General features: G+C 39.3%; 1 protein-coding gene across 4 annotated transcripts in view; it reads right to left on the bottom strand.

The window, feature by feature from the left end:
• pleca (plectin a) overlaps positions 1-16,784 on the bottom strand; it is a 115,986-nt gene extending 99,202 nt beyond the window's left edge. For 2 of the 4 annotated variants that reach the window (XM_058619660.1, XM_058619661.1), the window contains exons 1-4: positions 16,610-16,784; positions 15,716-15,753; positions 12,530-12,733; positions 6,433-6,646 (exon numbers count right to left, since the gene is read on the bottom strand). In XM_058619660.1, the coding sequence (XP_058475643.1) occupies positions 6,433-6,646; positions 12,530-12,733; positions 15,716-15,753; positions 16,610-16,769 (616 nt within the window). In that variant the 5' untranslated portion in view covers positions 16,770-16,784. Of the gene's footprint in view, positions 1-224; positions 526-6,432; positions 6,647-12,529; positions 12,734-15,715; positions 15,754-16,609 lie in introns of those variants that run through there. The other 2 variants (XM_058619666.1, XM_058619669.1) reach the window with 1 other exon arrangement.
• Positions 16,785-16,851: the final 67 nt, after the last annotated feature.

The following is a 16,851-nucleotide window of genomic DNA, read 5'->3' as shown; positions in this document are numbered from 1 at the left end:
GTATCATGCTACTGTTTTGGTTGCCATGTTGTATACTGTTTCACCATGCCATGACTCTAAAGCATAGAAATATAATTTCTGCTACATCTAAATGCAGGTATAATTCAGATTCCAGATTCCAGATTTACAGTACATGAACACACTCACACCTACCATTCAAACATGGTTGTTGTGGTTTCAGTATTATGTAAAGTTAAAGATGAGACGAGCAGGGCTGTCGTTACCTTTATACTTTTCTCTGACGTTTTCAAAGGCTTGCACATAGTCCTGCTCCTCTGGCAGCCGCTGGCCTGGCACAAACATGGGCATTGGCACTGACATGAGTCTGGCTGATAGTGAGTCAAAGTTGGAGCACCTTCTTCTTCTCCTCCTCCCTCTGTGTGCAAACTTTCCTTTCAACTTTCCACTGACACTGTGCTAACCCTCTTTTTTTCCCCCCCTCACTGCTGATAAAAACCCTTCCTGGCTGTGGTGTGTCCACCTTTCTGTCTGTGCCCACCTTCTTCCTCACCCACACTTAGTCACAGTGTGTCCCAGGTTTCACTCCAGACCACCACCACTCCCCTCCTCTGCTTGAGAAATACCCAAACACACACATTCATATCAGACCCTCCTCTTAAAGGCACAGAGGCGTATATGTACACCACAAAGACAGATACCAGCTGAGGCAGAGCAGTAGATCACACACACACAAACGCCGCTCCACCCCAGATACAGACACACATGGCTACCTCCATGAAAAAACAAATGACAGAACTGTGCGGGGTTATTCAAGTTCCTTCTGCTGGAGAAACTAGGGCAGGACACACTGAGTGGATCCTGTTTTATTCACAGCTTTGGAAAAATGAAAAACTCCCACTTACGCAGTCACGGTTCTCCTTAAAGTCACATCATATTCCCAAAACTCGATGACGACACAGTGTTGGGTTTAAATGCCAGAGCACCACACCTCAAAACACTGGATCACAACAGCTGAGCCTTTAAGACAAACACAACGCTCTATCCTGCAGGTTGGCAATTGGGTTGTCAACACATATTTACTGTTGTTGATCAATAATCCACTAAAAACCTGTCTGCATATAGTAAATCAAATAATCTGAGAGATACTAGTCTTCATCATTTTAACACCATTTCTCTTGAGGAAATCTGGCATATGAAGGTAAACTTTAACAGGCAATGGTGACCCTAATTGGTTGCTCTACTGTATACCGGTCAGTAAAAGGTTGCTATTCAAGCATTGAGGAAAAATACATATTCTTTAGTCTACTATATGTTAAGAATATGTTTGTTGCTTTATCTCACCATCGACAGCCTAAACTTAAGTTTGTAAACATCTCACTCTCCCACACCAAAGTCCATAGAGAAAATCAGCGTTTTTATCTTGCAAGGACAGGGACGTTACTGGTCTACTGCTGCCTCGTTTAGTATGTTTGTGTCACTGAGAGAAACCTTACCAAATGTTTTCAAACTCTGACGTCACAAGATAACATATTTGAACTTAGTAATAAAGGCAGCAGGGGATCAACAACTCCCGTTTACGGTGATGTAAAAATCGATGATTTTCTCTATGGACTTTTGGTGTGAGAGAGTGAGAAGTTTACAGCTGGAACAGGCTGTGGAACGACAGGAAAAGGCCACAGACACATTCTTAAGATATTAGAAACATAAACAGGCATAGGTTTTAGTGTCTGCTTCAAGGACACAGTGACACCCTTTTGTAACTGCAGCTTTGTCGTCACTTATTTAATATCCTGGATCTATATAAACTTTTCTCAGAGTGGTAACATATTTATTTCCACCACTTAAATCAAGTGTGGACCAGCAACATATTCGCTCTGCAAATAGCCTGAGCACATTTGTGTGTGTTATCATTTTCTCATACAGCGGTGGGGGTGTGTGGGTGTGTGTGTGTGTTTACTCAGTGTTCAGGAGAAGATTTTAGCCGTCGAAAAACTGCAACTTTGCAAAATCCGCAATAATAAATCTCTCACATCAAGAATGCGAAATTTATTTCAACACTCGAACGTCAGTTGAATAATTGAGCACAGCTTTGCAGCTTCAAGCCAGAAAAACAACAACAGTGAGTTACACCCTCTACACCTACAGCGATTTTAAAAACTCCATCAATCTCCACTATGACTGAAAGTAATCATTTTTAGAAGGAGCTTAAATAGACAACGTTGACGCTAAACACCACGGACCGGGTTTTAATTTATTATGGGTGTGTTTTGACGTTCTTCGTTCAAATCCCAGGTCAACTGAGGAGCTTCTGTATGAAGTTTGTGTAATGTTTTGGGGTTTTCTCTGGGTTTTACAGCTTAATTTCCTCCCACAGTCCACACACGTGCAGATTGAGATCAGGCTCTAAGTCCCAGTCTGCACAGAGAGCGACATGACGTAAATCTCTAGTCTGATTCTGCAGTTGTTATCAGTTGGTGGCATACTCACAATTTGTAATAAATATGATATTTATATGATTCACGATATCATATACAGTACAGTACAGTATATTGAATATGAATGTACATAAAAGTTTGCAAAAGTCACTCCAAAGTTGGTTTACCGAAAGAGCCCAACAGCAGTAAGGATGTGTACATCATGGGCGATGTGGTTTGAGCAGCTGGTAACGTATCTGTGCAAATAAAGTTGAAAAATGACCTAAAAAACATACCGCATACAAGCTCCTGAGACACAGTCCTGCATATGTGTCACTCCTCACCTGGACATTCCTCATATTACACATTCAAGTCCAGATGGAACATTAAAAACAACTAAATGCGAAGAGAAAACTTTACAAGAACAAAAGGTTTCAACAAATTAAAATAAAACAAAAGATAAGTCAAAGTGCAAACAACAAATTAGGACTGCAAATAACCATTATTTTTGATTATTTTCCCGATTAATCGAGTACTTGTTGGTCAGTGTTTCCCAAACCTAGAAATTATGTTCTCAAATGTCTTGTTTTGTCCACAAACCAAAAATAGTTACGTTTTAATGATTTCTTTGTTATATGGAGAAAAGAAACAAGAAAATCAGATAACGTGTTAAAACTCTCAAACCTCAAAATAGTTGACGATTTATTTAGTAATCGATTAATCGAGTAATTGTTTCAGCCCCATAACACATTAACACAAGAAGAAAATGGATGGATGGATTCAATGAATGAATGAATGTGTAATACATCCAACTAAAGTGCCATTTCCTTTCCCTATAAAAATTCAGATGCACTTGACCATTCGGCCATTAAAATGATGGAAGAAGCCATTTATAGCTGACATTTATCAAATATTAATCATAAATAAAGCACCAGCGGAGGCTCGTTTGCAGTAAATGAAGAAAATAACTTGCAGTGAAAGACACGGACATGTTTAAAAGGACAGAAAGAAAGGTGAGAGACCTACAGAAACATCACAAGTGCAGGTGTAAAGATTCACCTCTCTTTCACATCCCTCTGTTTTCTCATCACTGACCACCAGGTGGTGTTTCCCAGAGATTCAGTCTTTTCTGTCTCTGTTTGCCTGTCCAGCTTTGGCTCTAGTGACAGTCGATGGAGCCAGCGATCTCTTCCTCACATCACCACAGTGGAAAAAAAAAAAACCTCTGTGCCACTTATTTATGTTCTCTGGTTAAACAAATACCACCTCCCTCTCACTGTATTCATGCTTTGTTTTCCCTGATTTGTGTTTGGTAAACCTTCACTGGTCACTGCCTCACAGGATGTTGCCTGAATGCTAATTACACTCTGGAATAAAGTCAGTACAGGGGACAAAGATATACTGTATATTTACAGTAATCACAGTTATTCTTTCCTCTACAGGACAGTAAAGCATCCGGAGTCAGTAATTACTGCTTCTGTGGTGGCTGAGCAGCTTTACTGCCTTTAGTCTCTTTTATCTACACATTAAATTGAGATTTATTACAGGAGACAAGGATGTTTTTTTATATATACAGTATATATATATATATATATATATATGTATACATATATATATATATATATATACTGTATGTATATATATATATATATATATATATATATATATATATATATATATATATATATATATATATATATAGCTGTCTGTTCTAGTAGACCAATTTAGAAATGTACACATATTTCCTTTACGACTGTAATCTATAGCAGTGGCTCTCAAACTTTTTATACCAAGTACCACGTAAGAAAATATTGAGCTCTCTCAGTTACACCATCACCAACCACCATCACCACCAGTGTATTTAGATTAAGATGGAACCAGAGATAAGGTGACTCTAGTTCTTTTTATTTAATATATTATCAATATTTTGACCCTCCCAAAAAATGTCCCAGGACTGTAATAATACTGCTAATACAAGCAGCCATAGTGAAGCCTGTAAAATTTAAAAATCAATAATGAGTTTGCTGAATTATTTATGTACATGAATCTGTTCAGAGCAGATCCTGAGATATTGTTCAGCTGAATGTTCCTTGAAAGCAGCACAGACAAAGTAACTATACACGCACTATTTATTCATTTGCAATATTTTTGGTCCCCATAGCATTTTATTTTATGCATAATAACATTTTACTGCTACATATTATAGTTTTTTAACACGTTTACTCTGTATCTATAACCTGTTTTACTTTACTTTTACTAAGTTGATTGTGGATCAATTGCCTAGTTTAAAGTGCTGCTAAAACACACTAAATTATCTTAGGGATTGATAAAGAAGAGCTAGCTCACTATCTAGCTATTCTTCTATTTACCTTGCTAACAAGCCATCTACCTAGCTAGCTAGTCATCCAGCTATCAATACAGTACATTTTGCAGTACTAAAGAAACTCTCTTACTGTTAGGAATATAATAAGTAATAGTAAGTAATATTAATATTAACAATCTATCTATCTATGACAAATACACATTTGTGTAATATCTAAACATAGTTTAACAAAATCAAGATGCAGAGTTATTTAGAAGCTACAAACACCTTGTTGTGGCATAATTGACATCTAACATCTGTATTACGTCATCACTGACAGATAGTCCTGTCTCCATTTGATGTGAGATAAAGCTGCGGCTCAAGCCTGGAGTGCATGTCTCACAAGGCTAATGAATCAGTCCAGCGCCACAATGGCAGCAATCCAGCGGGACAACACTGATACATCTAGTATTTGAGCAGACCCTGGCGTCCTGCTCAGGTCTATAAAAACACCACAGTGACACAGTGTGAGTCATGTAAAGGATATTTTTAAGAGACGAATGGGTTTCTAGAACTGAAACAACCAGATACTGTATCACACTGTTTCCTAAATCGCAAGTCAAACAATCCTCCTGCTGCTGCTGCTGTGAGCCTGCAGAAACAATCACACGGTCATACAACACTGCTGCAGTACCCCACCCCATCAAATCAATATCAGCGACAACCAGAGAAGGGTGAGGAGTGAGGTCAATGTTGCCGTTTGTGGCCCGAAAAACAACAATCTGAACCTGACACCACAGGGAAGTGCTGAGTCAGTTAAGAGAGTCTGGAATATACCGTCTACTGAACTAATATCTGATCCACACCTGAAGAACCACATCGTCTCGTGAAATGTTTGCTGTTAAAGGTCCAATTTGTGAGCGTTAGTAACACCTCGGCTGCAGTTTGGAACAAACAGGGGACTCCTATGTTCACCACTCACTTTTCCGAAGCATGTCAGAGAACTACGGTGGCCTAGAATGTCATGCGAATGGCCATGAAGTCCCTTTGACATCAAATTAAGGCTTCTTTTAAGATGTTTGTACGTCTTAAAGGATACAATACACTGTAAATACGCTCTAGAGTCAAATATCTACTGTATATGATCTGTATTACATGATCTTAAAATACACTTATTACCTTTAATGTCCAATAATACGTGGTTTATGTCTTTGGCTTTTTAATGGCAAATGAAGGATATTTACGTGTGTAAATTAAAAACAATTAAATTGCCTATAAATACCGTCAAATTCTGTTTCAACAAAACTTAAAGATGTGTATTTAAGTTACTTTAGTAAAATATAATTTTGTCGATTTCATGTATTTTTTTAAACCAATATATTCAGTATTATATTTCATTTATAATATTGAGTGCATTTCACAAATGTATTCAAAATAATAAATAAGATGATTATCAACGCAACAACCTTTAAAAAGCAGGAAAGGTCATCACAGATGCCTTATCACAATATGATGATATCCAAAATCGAAGACCATAAACTTGTCTCATGTCACGACGATATAGATATAACATCCATATATTGCCAGCCCTCATGAAATCATACTGTTTATCACATGGAAAATGTTGAATGTGTTGTGCTCACGTCAACAGTGATATCAACTCAAAAACAAAGTTATCTCAAACCGGTGTTGTCAGAAGAGCTTCCTGCATGTTTTCAGTACAGCAGGAACCTCCACTTTGTGTGAGCACTGTACCTGCAATGCGGATGACGGCCCTCTCTGCCGGGTCCAGCACGTCTCCAGAAGCAGACTTGGATCTCTTCATGCGATGGTGCTTGGGCAGGTTCCAGGGTAGCGTGTCTCCACGGGGTGGAGAGCTGCTGATGAAGCCCAGGTCGCTGGAGGTCTCCTCCGATGCAGCCCTGACCAGAGGCCTCCTCTTGGGCTTGTCCTTCACCTCGTCCATTGCCTGGTAGAGAACAAGAAGAAAAGGACGGATAGGAATTTAGAAATTCTAAATTCTGGAAAGCCCTGGAAATATTTGTTTTTAATAATCATTTCCTAATAATATGTTAATTTTTTAGGATCCCAAAAACTGAGGCTATAGAGAAATTTACTACTACAGAAAGACAAAAATCTTCATTTTTTTGGCATTAAAATGTGCTATCAAAAGAGCTAATCATGTCAAAGTCAGTGGCTGCTTTCTGAATTACATAAAAAAACCCAGAGGGCTGATTCATTCACAGAGCTGCTGGGAGGAGCAGAGCAGGTGCTGCTGATGCTCCAGACAACGTCATCACGCTCACAGCTCCCTTTTCTGCTGAGTCACCCGTCCAAGCACAGGATGCTCTCCACAGGGGCGCTGGCTGCACCAGCACAGACACGACAAATGACTACAGTGTATCAGCTACTGTTCACATCCAGGTTATGATTTATTTGAATTTGATCAATTCTGGTTCAAAATGTGACTCTTATCGATGCTAATTTTCAATTACAATATAGTCAAATAAGTCCATTAGAGTATCGACAAAGAGAAACTGTGATAACTATTAAACAGTGACTCAACAGGTCTTTTTTAAAAGGAATCTGTCTTTTCTGTGACCTTGTTAGACCAAGCCTGTCCTTTTAAAAACCCTTGTAGGTCGTCGGGTGTGGAATTCTGGGAAATGAAGTACAACAGGGGTTGTTGTTTGCTACATATGTAGAGAATAAATCTAAATGAATAAATAATTTATTCTCAAATTTGAGAATAAAAATGCATCTTTATCTCACTGGTAAACAGTTCTCAAGAACATGCTATAGTCTGTTTCCCGTCCCAACCATAAATGCACCACACTACGTCTGATTTATTTCTTAAAGGTCCACTGCATATGAATTACTGACATCTAATGGTGAGAGTGTAGATTGTAACAAATCTCCTAAACTCTTCTGCTCATCCCTCCTTTTCCCCAGTGGCCTTCACATACCAGAAAGGATGTCATCAGCAACACACAGGAAGTTAGCAAAAAAGTAAAGGAAGTTCTGCTTCAGAAACATGGCGGTGCAAGATGGCAGCCTCTGTACACAAAGGCCCTTGCCTAAAAAGCAACAAGCTTATTAAGCTAAAAACAACTAATAATTTAGTTTTTATATAATTTGTACTTCTATACAACTAGTTTATTCAATTTCTGGAACAAACTCTCCCAGATGTTGCTCACTGGAGTTTTTTTTATCAACTTTAGGGGGCACAATCTGGAGCTTTATCACTTCACGGTGTCAGTCAAAGATTCTTCAAGATAAAGGTAAGTGTAAAAGTCAAACTGATCTTTCCTTCCTCAGAGAAACCTGTATTTTGCCATTATGAGATCACACTAACACTGTGGAAAGCAGTGCAGCCACACTTTCCTGTGTCAGTGCACTGGCATGATCCGAATGGAATCACAGGCAACCTGCCACTATTTGACCGGTCAGCTTACAGCGGTGTGGCTTCTGGGATTCACACTTTCAAGTGCAGAAAAAAAGACGCTGTATAAATACTTCAGGAAAATACAGACCGGGCTATTTGAAAGGTTAGCACTACGTGCAATGAGCGAGTCATGTAAAAAATGTAGTGCTTCTAAAATAGACTGCCACACAGCAGAGAGAGGCACTACGATTGGCTGGAAGCATCACTGACAGCTATATACATATGAATCCTGCATGTATAACCTAAATACACAAGTCGGTCATGTAACAAAGACTCATTGTGGTCTCTGAATTAATCATCATTGTGCCTTCAGGATAAGCTCCAGTCTATTTAAGTGATAAAATCAGATTACAATAAGAGGTTTCACTCACTCACTCCTTGTCTACCACTTTAGAGCCCACATGAGGGTCACAGGGGGCCTGGAACCGATCCCAGCTGACATAGGGCTAAGGGGGGACAGATTGCCAGTCCCTCGTAGCGTCAACATAATACAGAAACTATAACCATTCAATCTCACATTCACTCTGACGGTGGATGTGAACCTAGAGTGTCCAATTATCCTCTGCATGTTTGTTTGGACAGTGGAAGGAAACCAGAGCACTGGAGAAAACCCTATGAGTTACTTAACAGTAACTCATAGTTATAGTTCAAAAGCAGTGCCAATTACGTCCGTAAACACTCAGTACGTTTACATGCACAGTTTAATCGAGCTAATCGTAGAACGATTAAGACAGGCAATCGGAGAACTTGCAGAGTGTGAGTATACATGCGGCCGTGTACGTCTGATTCACTATATCTCTTTATAAGCTAGTGCATATTGAATCCGTTTCCTGACTTTTACATCACAGAAAAACAAACAGCAAGAAGGATCGTGCATCTGTAGCTTTCACTCTCACCGACGCCGTCGTGGTGTTTGCTCTCCCGGCAACACTACTGCAGTTTATACATTGTCTCCTTCCACTTCCGGGTCAAAGATCGGGGAGGACATTTTTGTGCATGTGCAGAACACCAAGACCGACTCCAGTCCGACTAAGCATTGACAAGCAGGAGTAATCAGACTATGAATCAAATTATCTAGGTATGTTAGTCCGAGTAAGACTAGCTCGATTTTAGTCGGCCTAAGGTGTTTATATGACATCAAGAAAACCGAATTACCGTCTTAGTCTGACCTTGGTGATCCAAAAACGTATTTATCTATGGGTTCAGAACCAGAAACTGGGAATGACTGGTCTAAAAATATGGTGGCATGGTGTTTGATGTGGGCCCCCACCAGGGAACTTTCATTCCTGGGGCCCTGAACTTTCTCGAAACGCCTATTACTATTCAAAGAAGCAATGACTGTTTCCTTTCATCCTTGAAGACTGAAAGCATCAGGGTGAGCTGTGGTTACCAGGCGACCCTGAAGAGAATGAGAGTGAGCTTGATCCTGAAACTGTGAGGAGCTTAAGCAGGAGGAGAGTGAAAGTCAGTCAGAGACAGTCAGAGTCAGGAGCTTCAGAGGATTCTGCTGCTCTTCTTCCTCCTCCTTCAAAGTCACAACTACTCATAGACTTCATTAGGACTGAGTGGATCATCAGCTGACAGAAGAAGCTGAAAAGCTTGGAGCCATCCCAGAAACCTCTGCACTACATCTGCATCACCACATCTGAGTGAGTGAGTGAGTGACCATACATGATCTCAGCTGCAGTGAACACCTGCTGTTTTAAAGGTAATGCCACCTTCTCGGGTTATTTCCGGTCTGCAGTGCCACTACATCATGTGATTAACAGCGTCAGCGATGCGGCAGAAACATGCATTTACAAAAATAATAATGATCACGTTTACTCACGACAGAAATATCCAGGTTCACTGCTCTTTAGTCTCGAGATAAACGACCGCAAATGACCGTGTTCTGCAGCAGCAGCAGCAGCGTCCGCGGATTCTTCTCATTTAAAATCAAACTTCCAGCAGTAACATCCTCCTCCTCCTCCTCCTGCTCCTCATCCGCAGCGGGGGCGCGCCTGGCTGCGGGATCCCGTTCCCGACTCTAGTACGGGATGTTTGATCCGGTGAATTCAGACCTGGACCGAGCCGGAATGTGCGCCCTAAACCCGCACGGTCCTCCCTACCTCTACTGGCCAAGTTGACGCTAAACCAAAAAGATGATGACGACGATGATGATGATGAAGATGACTGCGCATGTGAAAACTGAGCTCAGGTTAGCGTCTCATACACACACACGCACGCGCACACACATACACTCTGACTGCAAAATTACTCTGTTGTTTGTTTAAAAGTGTGTTCATAAGAGCTTATTTTTATGCTTAACTTTATTTTATAGTCTTACTCTTATTACCCTAGTCTTAACCACAGTGCTTAATCCATAACACTTTCCCTAACCCTAAAACCAGGTCTTAACCCTCCAAAAGCCCTGTAAAGATTGTGAGGACCAGCCAAAATGTCCTCACTTTGCCACTAATGTCCTCACTCCATATGGTATACACGATTTTTGGTCCTCACAAATACAAGACAACATATATTCAAACACACACACACACACAACCTGTGCAATAACAACAGTCACTGACTGCAAAATTACTCAGTTTATTGTAAGGGTGTTTTAAAGTGTGTTTTTAAGCTCTTTTTTTAGGCTTTATTTTTGTTTTCTCTTACAAACCTCTATTTATCTATCTATGTATAGTATATTCTTGTACAATATACTTAGTGAGCATGTTATACATTAACCTTTACCCTAATCTTAATTATCACAAATACAAAATAAAAGACACTGTGAATTGACCATAGGTGAGTGTGAGAGTGGATGGTTGTTTGTCTCTATATGGGTATACCCCGCCTTTTGCCCTATGTCAGCTGAGATTGGCACCAATGACCCCCACGACCTTCATGTGGAGGAGAAAGCGGTTGAAATGGATGGGTATTCTTGTAGAGCATTCTCAGTGAGTATGTAATGCATTCCCTAGTCCTTTACCCTAATCTTAACCATATATTCATCTTCTACCATTTTATGGGGTCATGGGGTCGCTGGTGCCATTCCCAGCTGACCCTAACACCCTGGTATAGGTCGCCAGTCTAATCTTAACCATCACAACTAAATGCCTAACCCTAGTTTTAAGCCTCAAATAGTCCTTAAAAGTTGTGAAGACCAGCCTGAATGTCCTCACACACACATACACAGTCTAGTATCCATGACTTCAGAGGACAGTACATTGACTTGCATTCATTTCATTTTTTTGTCCACCAATCAAAGATGTTCACTTTAGTGTCACAGAGGAACAAATAACACATTTATGTTAGGAAGCTAAAGTTAAAACAAGTTAAATATGTAGAAAAAATGTTGGAAATCAGGATATCTGTTTACATTTGTAATCTCTTTTTTTGTGTTTGTCAGAGTTTTTGCTCCAAAAGGGGTCGAGCACAATTAAAATGTGTCGTGCTGAGCCCGTTACGTAATCACAACACCGTGAATGATCGATGGCTTGTTCTCTGTGTGGCTTTATCCTCTATGATTAGTCTCCCACTCTGGGGCTCAGTGTGGGTGAAGCTCTGATTCCACTCTTAGACCAGTCAGCCTGTGCCAGCTTTGTATTCTTTGTGCTGAACGTTATACAGATCAGCCAAGAACTTCATGTCAGAAGTGGAGGAGGTGAAGGGGTTATTATAATAATCATAATGATAATAATAACTATAGAGTCTAAGGTGTTCAAATTCTAGTCTCTGTTGAATAATTAATGAGGAAAACTGGAAATGTGGGAAAAAGTGACTTTAAATTTAATCACAATTATACAGTTAAAATGATTTTTAAGTTTAAGTTTTACTATATGCATTTAATTTAATGTTATTTTTTGACACAAATGAGTGAAAACACAATGTTTTGTGACCTAACTAATACTGTTGTGTCATTGTGGGGAGGGTTTGGGAGGTAGTAAGGGTGAAAATCATATTTTTAAATTTTTATTTAATATGTTTTATTACCTGTCAAGTCTTAAATGTAACGATATAGTTGTCAAAAATGTAAAAATACGCATTTGCAAATGAATAGAATGTTTCAATTCTGCTCATAAAATAGACAAATTGTAGCTTTTAGATGTATTTCAGTTTGAATCTTAGTTAAAAATCACCTTTTAATTACAATTAAGGCAGCTAAAGCGGTCCTTAATTTAAAATAAGTTGAAAAACATTGTGTTTGGCCTCCAAAAATCCTAAATAAAACATTTGTTTTATATAGTAAGTACTTGAATTATTTCATGTTGTCATAACAACCAGCGTTCAAATGAGCATGATTTGGTTTCTAATGCTCAAACCTTTGAAATGCTGGAAACTCTGATCAAAAACCAAACATGACTGTTACGACAAACACCAGGAAACTCTGTGGCCTGTGGTGACACTCGGTGGAGAAACGCTCCTCACCTTCTGTGTTTTCTCGCTGCTCACTGTTTCCATGCCGCCTTTACGAGCTCGTCTCTTCCTCTTCCTCACGGACGGACACGGTGGCTCGTGTCCAAAAGTCACAGACGACTCCTTCACAGTCACCACTTCTTCCTCTAACGGTGCAGACGCAGCGTCCACCACCAACGCTGCTGCTGCCGGTTTCTCCTTAGACTTTTTCTTCCTCTGAAAAGAAAAATGCTGCCTTTTAATATTATTTTACCATTTTTGTGCAAAGTCACTATAATCAAATCAAACATTTTATCACATGTGAGCAGAATCTGAAATAAACAACGAGACAAAAGTCCAACTTAAAAACTTCCAAAAAATATCCCTTATCCAATAACTAAGTCATTAGACAATAAATTATGAAAATCCTAGGTAAATAAGTAAGTAATAAGTACCAGAAGATGTTAGTGACGTTCACAACATCTATTTATTTAAATATTTAGTCCACATAAAAAAAAACACCTGTGACTGGACTTGTGTTACACATTTTTCTAATTTAAATTTAAATTAAAATTTATTTTATTTGGTATTTTTGCTGTCCTCCAGGACACAAATGTGGCAAAAAAAGTCATTAGTGCAACATTTTTAAACACTTTTAATAGCCCATCCCCAGCGGATCATCTGCCTGATAAGATATTGTTCTTGTTTATCAATAGAAATAGAAACTGTAGACTCTGAATATGAGAATTGATTAGTCTGGGTCATAATAAACCCCATTTTAAATTAACTTCATTGGCTGGTTTACATAAAAGCAAAAAACTAAAGTCAGACGACTTTAATGAGTTAATGAATAAGAGCGCTGACAAATAAGATAAGATGATGCTAAAATAGAAGTGAATTGGCTCCAACTCACCAACAAAGCTCTAAGGATAAATTGTAGAGAATGAATGAATGAATGAATGTATGAATGAATGGAGTCATGCAATACTTTGAAAACAGTTGCTGTTAATGAAGATAAAAATGTGCCAGTGACATTTTTCTTTGTCCAGTCAACTCACAATCATCTCATTCATTCCTGTGAAAACCTCATGCAGTCATAATGAACTCGTTCACATTGTGTGGGAAACAGTGAAACACTACAGACACAAGAGCCGCTCAGCTCGGCTGTGACCTTTGAACCAGTGACGCACATCGCGACGTAACAGCATCGTTTTCACGGCTTCTTATCGTCCAATAGAAGTGAAAACAAATCCCTGCACGTTAGGTGAGAAAACTGAAATGTGTAAATGTTTTTCTTTACTTTAATGTTTCTTAAAACTGGTTTCATGTGACCCATGAATTTGAACTGCTCTTTTATTTACAACAAAGCCCCATTTTATCACAACATTTTTGATTTTTTTGACTGTGAATGGGTGATTGTGTGTATGGGTGAAGTTCTCCATTGGTTAGTTGAACATTATAATTGAACCCATACATTTTCTATGGCTGTCACAAACACTGGGTCCTGGGTTTTTTCAAAGCTACAGGGAGCCACTGCAGAGGCACCAAGAGCCGCAGGTTGCAGAATCCTGCACTAGATGGTAGAAGTGAGTCAAAACTGGTGTAGGTGTAACAGATTTATTTTCAGTGTTTTCAGAAACCTTTGTTTGTTTGTTTTTAACAGCAGTTTCATAAAGTTTTCAGTGTCAATTTCCAGTTATGAAACAGTGTTTTTTTTTTTCTTTGCTTGCTTTTCGAGTGAGATGATTAATCCCTTTTTGTTCTGCCTCTGCACCAGTGATGTTGCTGTGGCTGGAGACATGATTATATCTGGTTGTCTCTGTCTCATTTTATGAATGTAATACCTCAACAAATGCCGCAAATAAATCATTTCAAATTTGGCCCAAATGTTCACTCAGACTCGGTGATGAAGTGAGTGGATTTTGGTGGAAATCAAAATTCAAAAATCAAAGTCACAGCGAGCTAAAAATATACATTTATGTCACATGAATGCGAAATCTCAGGAACGCAACAAAAAGAGGCAATTATTTTGAATTTGGTGAAAATGAAACAAAATGAGGCAAAAACTATTTTAAAAAAATTATTTAAATTAGATTTTGACTCCTGATTGACACATGAGAAACCTCAGGTACATCAGGAGAGAATCCTCTCAAATTTAGGTTAAATGTTCTCTTGGACTCAGTGATGAAGTGACTGGATTTTAATGTTTAAAATTCAAAAAATCAAGTTCAAAGTGAGCTAAAAAAATATACATGTGAATACCTTGTGAATGTGTTACCTCAGGAACACCATGAGAGAACATCCTTTCAAATTTGGCACACACTCGTTATATTAAGATCAAAGTGTCAAAGCGTTGAAGCGTTGAAAAAAAATCCTTTTCATGTTTGGTTCTTGGCCTCTTTAACATTTTGTTTGTCTCAAATCAACAAGTGCATCTAATGTGAGTCTGGTAAAAAAAAATCTAGTTTTGACTAAAACTGTAACAACTGTTCTGATGTTAAAAAAAGATGGAGACATGAACTGCATCACTTCCTTTATGTTACTGAGGAATGTAAAAAACAGGATAGACTGCAGGATGACTCACTGACAGCAGTGTGACTGACTCTCACTTCTTCCCCTGACTCCACCGCTGGTGCCACCATGAGCCTGACGTTTGTGGGTTTTTTAGTGAAAATGTCTCAACTACGTTTTGGAAGAATTGACGTGCAATTTGGTTGCGAGTGGTTGACCATGAGTTGCAGCAAGCTTTTATATTTCAAACACTGCGTAAATACCTCATTTGAGGCACTGTGCTTATTTTTAAACCATCAAACGTAAGGTTTTAACGTAAGACTTTTTCTTGATCAAAAATTGCTCTCATTTTGCCTTTAAATCCAACAAAATCTCTTAAAAATGTGGTTCAAACCATGATACATTCCTACAATAGGCCTACAGGACGATATAATAGGGTTTAATTTTGTTCCAGACATGTAATCGTTATTATAAATAAACTAATAAATGATCATGAGTCAAATTTAATCATGCTGTCAGCACACTGTCTGGGAAAACATCAGCAAATGCAAGGGAAGGAGGACCCCTAAAGGTTAGCGCAGGTATTACAAGCTGCTCTGAACCCTGCTGTGCGTGACATTGAAAGCAGACGTCAAACATGGGCAGACAGGAATTTAAGGCATGACGTCTCGCATCTTTTGAAGACAGCGAGTCTCTGGATTTTCTCACCTGAGCTGGAGCTTTAGTTTTGGACTGCTTCACCATCACTGTGTGGAAACAAACACAAGGGAAACGGTCATTTAAACGGTCATTTCCCCTTTTTTTTACTTTGGGATTATGAAGTTTTGACTCATTTATCAAACATAGGCAGCCATGGCCATGTGGAAAGGGAACTAGGAAGGTTCCTAGTAGAGGATGGGCATGAAAATGCAGAGAAAGAATTTCCCAGAGGGATTAATAATAAAGTATAAGTAGTAAGAACATATATCCTGAAAATGACGGATTACCCTTTTAATATTAGGTGATAAAGAAAGGGCAGTATATAGATAGTTGGAAAAGTTGCTGTCATTATTTATTTTGTGATTTGGATGACAACAGTTTGGGAAACACAGCACAATGAACAGGGGAAAGTCCTGAGTCACCGTTGGCTACAGGCATCCACACGTTACCATGACGCTGCGTCTTGATGTCACATTTATAACCAGCACGTGAGGATGCACAAATTCACTTCTAAAAAATGCCTCGTTGCAGCATTTCTACACATGTAAATATGTTTTATTGTGCTTATGAGTATGAAAGAGCCATTGTTTCCTCCTCACATGGTTATAAAAACAGTAACCACAAAACAAAAAAAGAAAAAGAAAAAGGAAAGTGAAGCTGGGACCAATAAGAGCAAGAGGGCAGTTTCTGGAAAATGTGGATCCTGCTGTAACTGGAAAGGAAACCAACAATTTACAACTACCGGAGTGTGGAGAAGAAGAAAAAAAGAAAAGGAGAAACTGCATTTCCACTCAGTGTTTCTCTCTAAAACTGAGCCTGATTTTAAGCTTTACAGTCAACAGCATCAGGCCTCCACAGAGGAAGAGGAAGAGGAGGGGGTGTGGTGTGGTGGGTGGCACCTACCTGCCAGGTATTTCTCCAGTGAGGGTGAGGAGCTCTGGTTCCAGCTGTAGCAGCAGAAGAAGAAGAGCCAGACCAGGAGCGTGGCCAGCACCAGGACCAGGACCCAGAGGAGCCGAGCCACAGCCGGGTTTGTGGCGGCCCAGGCCGTCAGGACGTCCATGCTGAAGGAAAGCGGAGCCTCAGCTGTCTCTATCAGTATGACTGCAGCACAGCAGATGAATGGGTTTGCAGTGGGCCGGTTT

Source organism: Solea solea, chromosome 20 (assembly GCF_958295425.1).
Source record: "Solea solea chromosome 20, fSolSol10.1, whole genome shotgun sequence".
Taxonomy (NCBI): domain Eukaryota; kingdom Metazoa; phylum Chordata; class Actinopteri; order Pleuronectiformes; family Soleidae; genus Solea; species Solea solea.
This window is presented reverse-complemented; position numbering and strand designations above follow the sequence as displayed.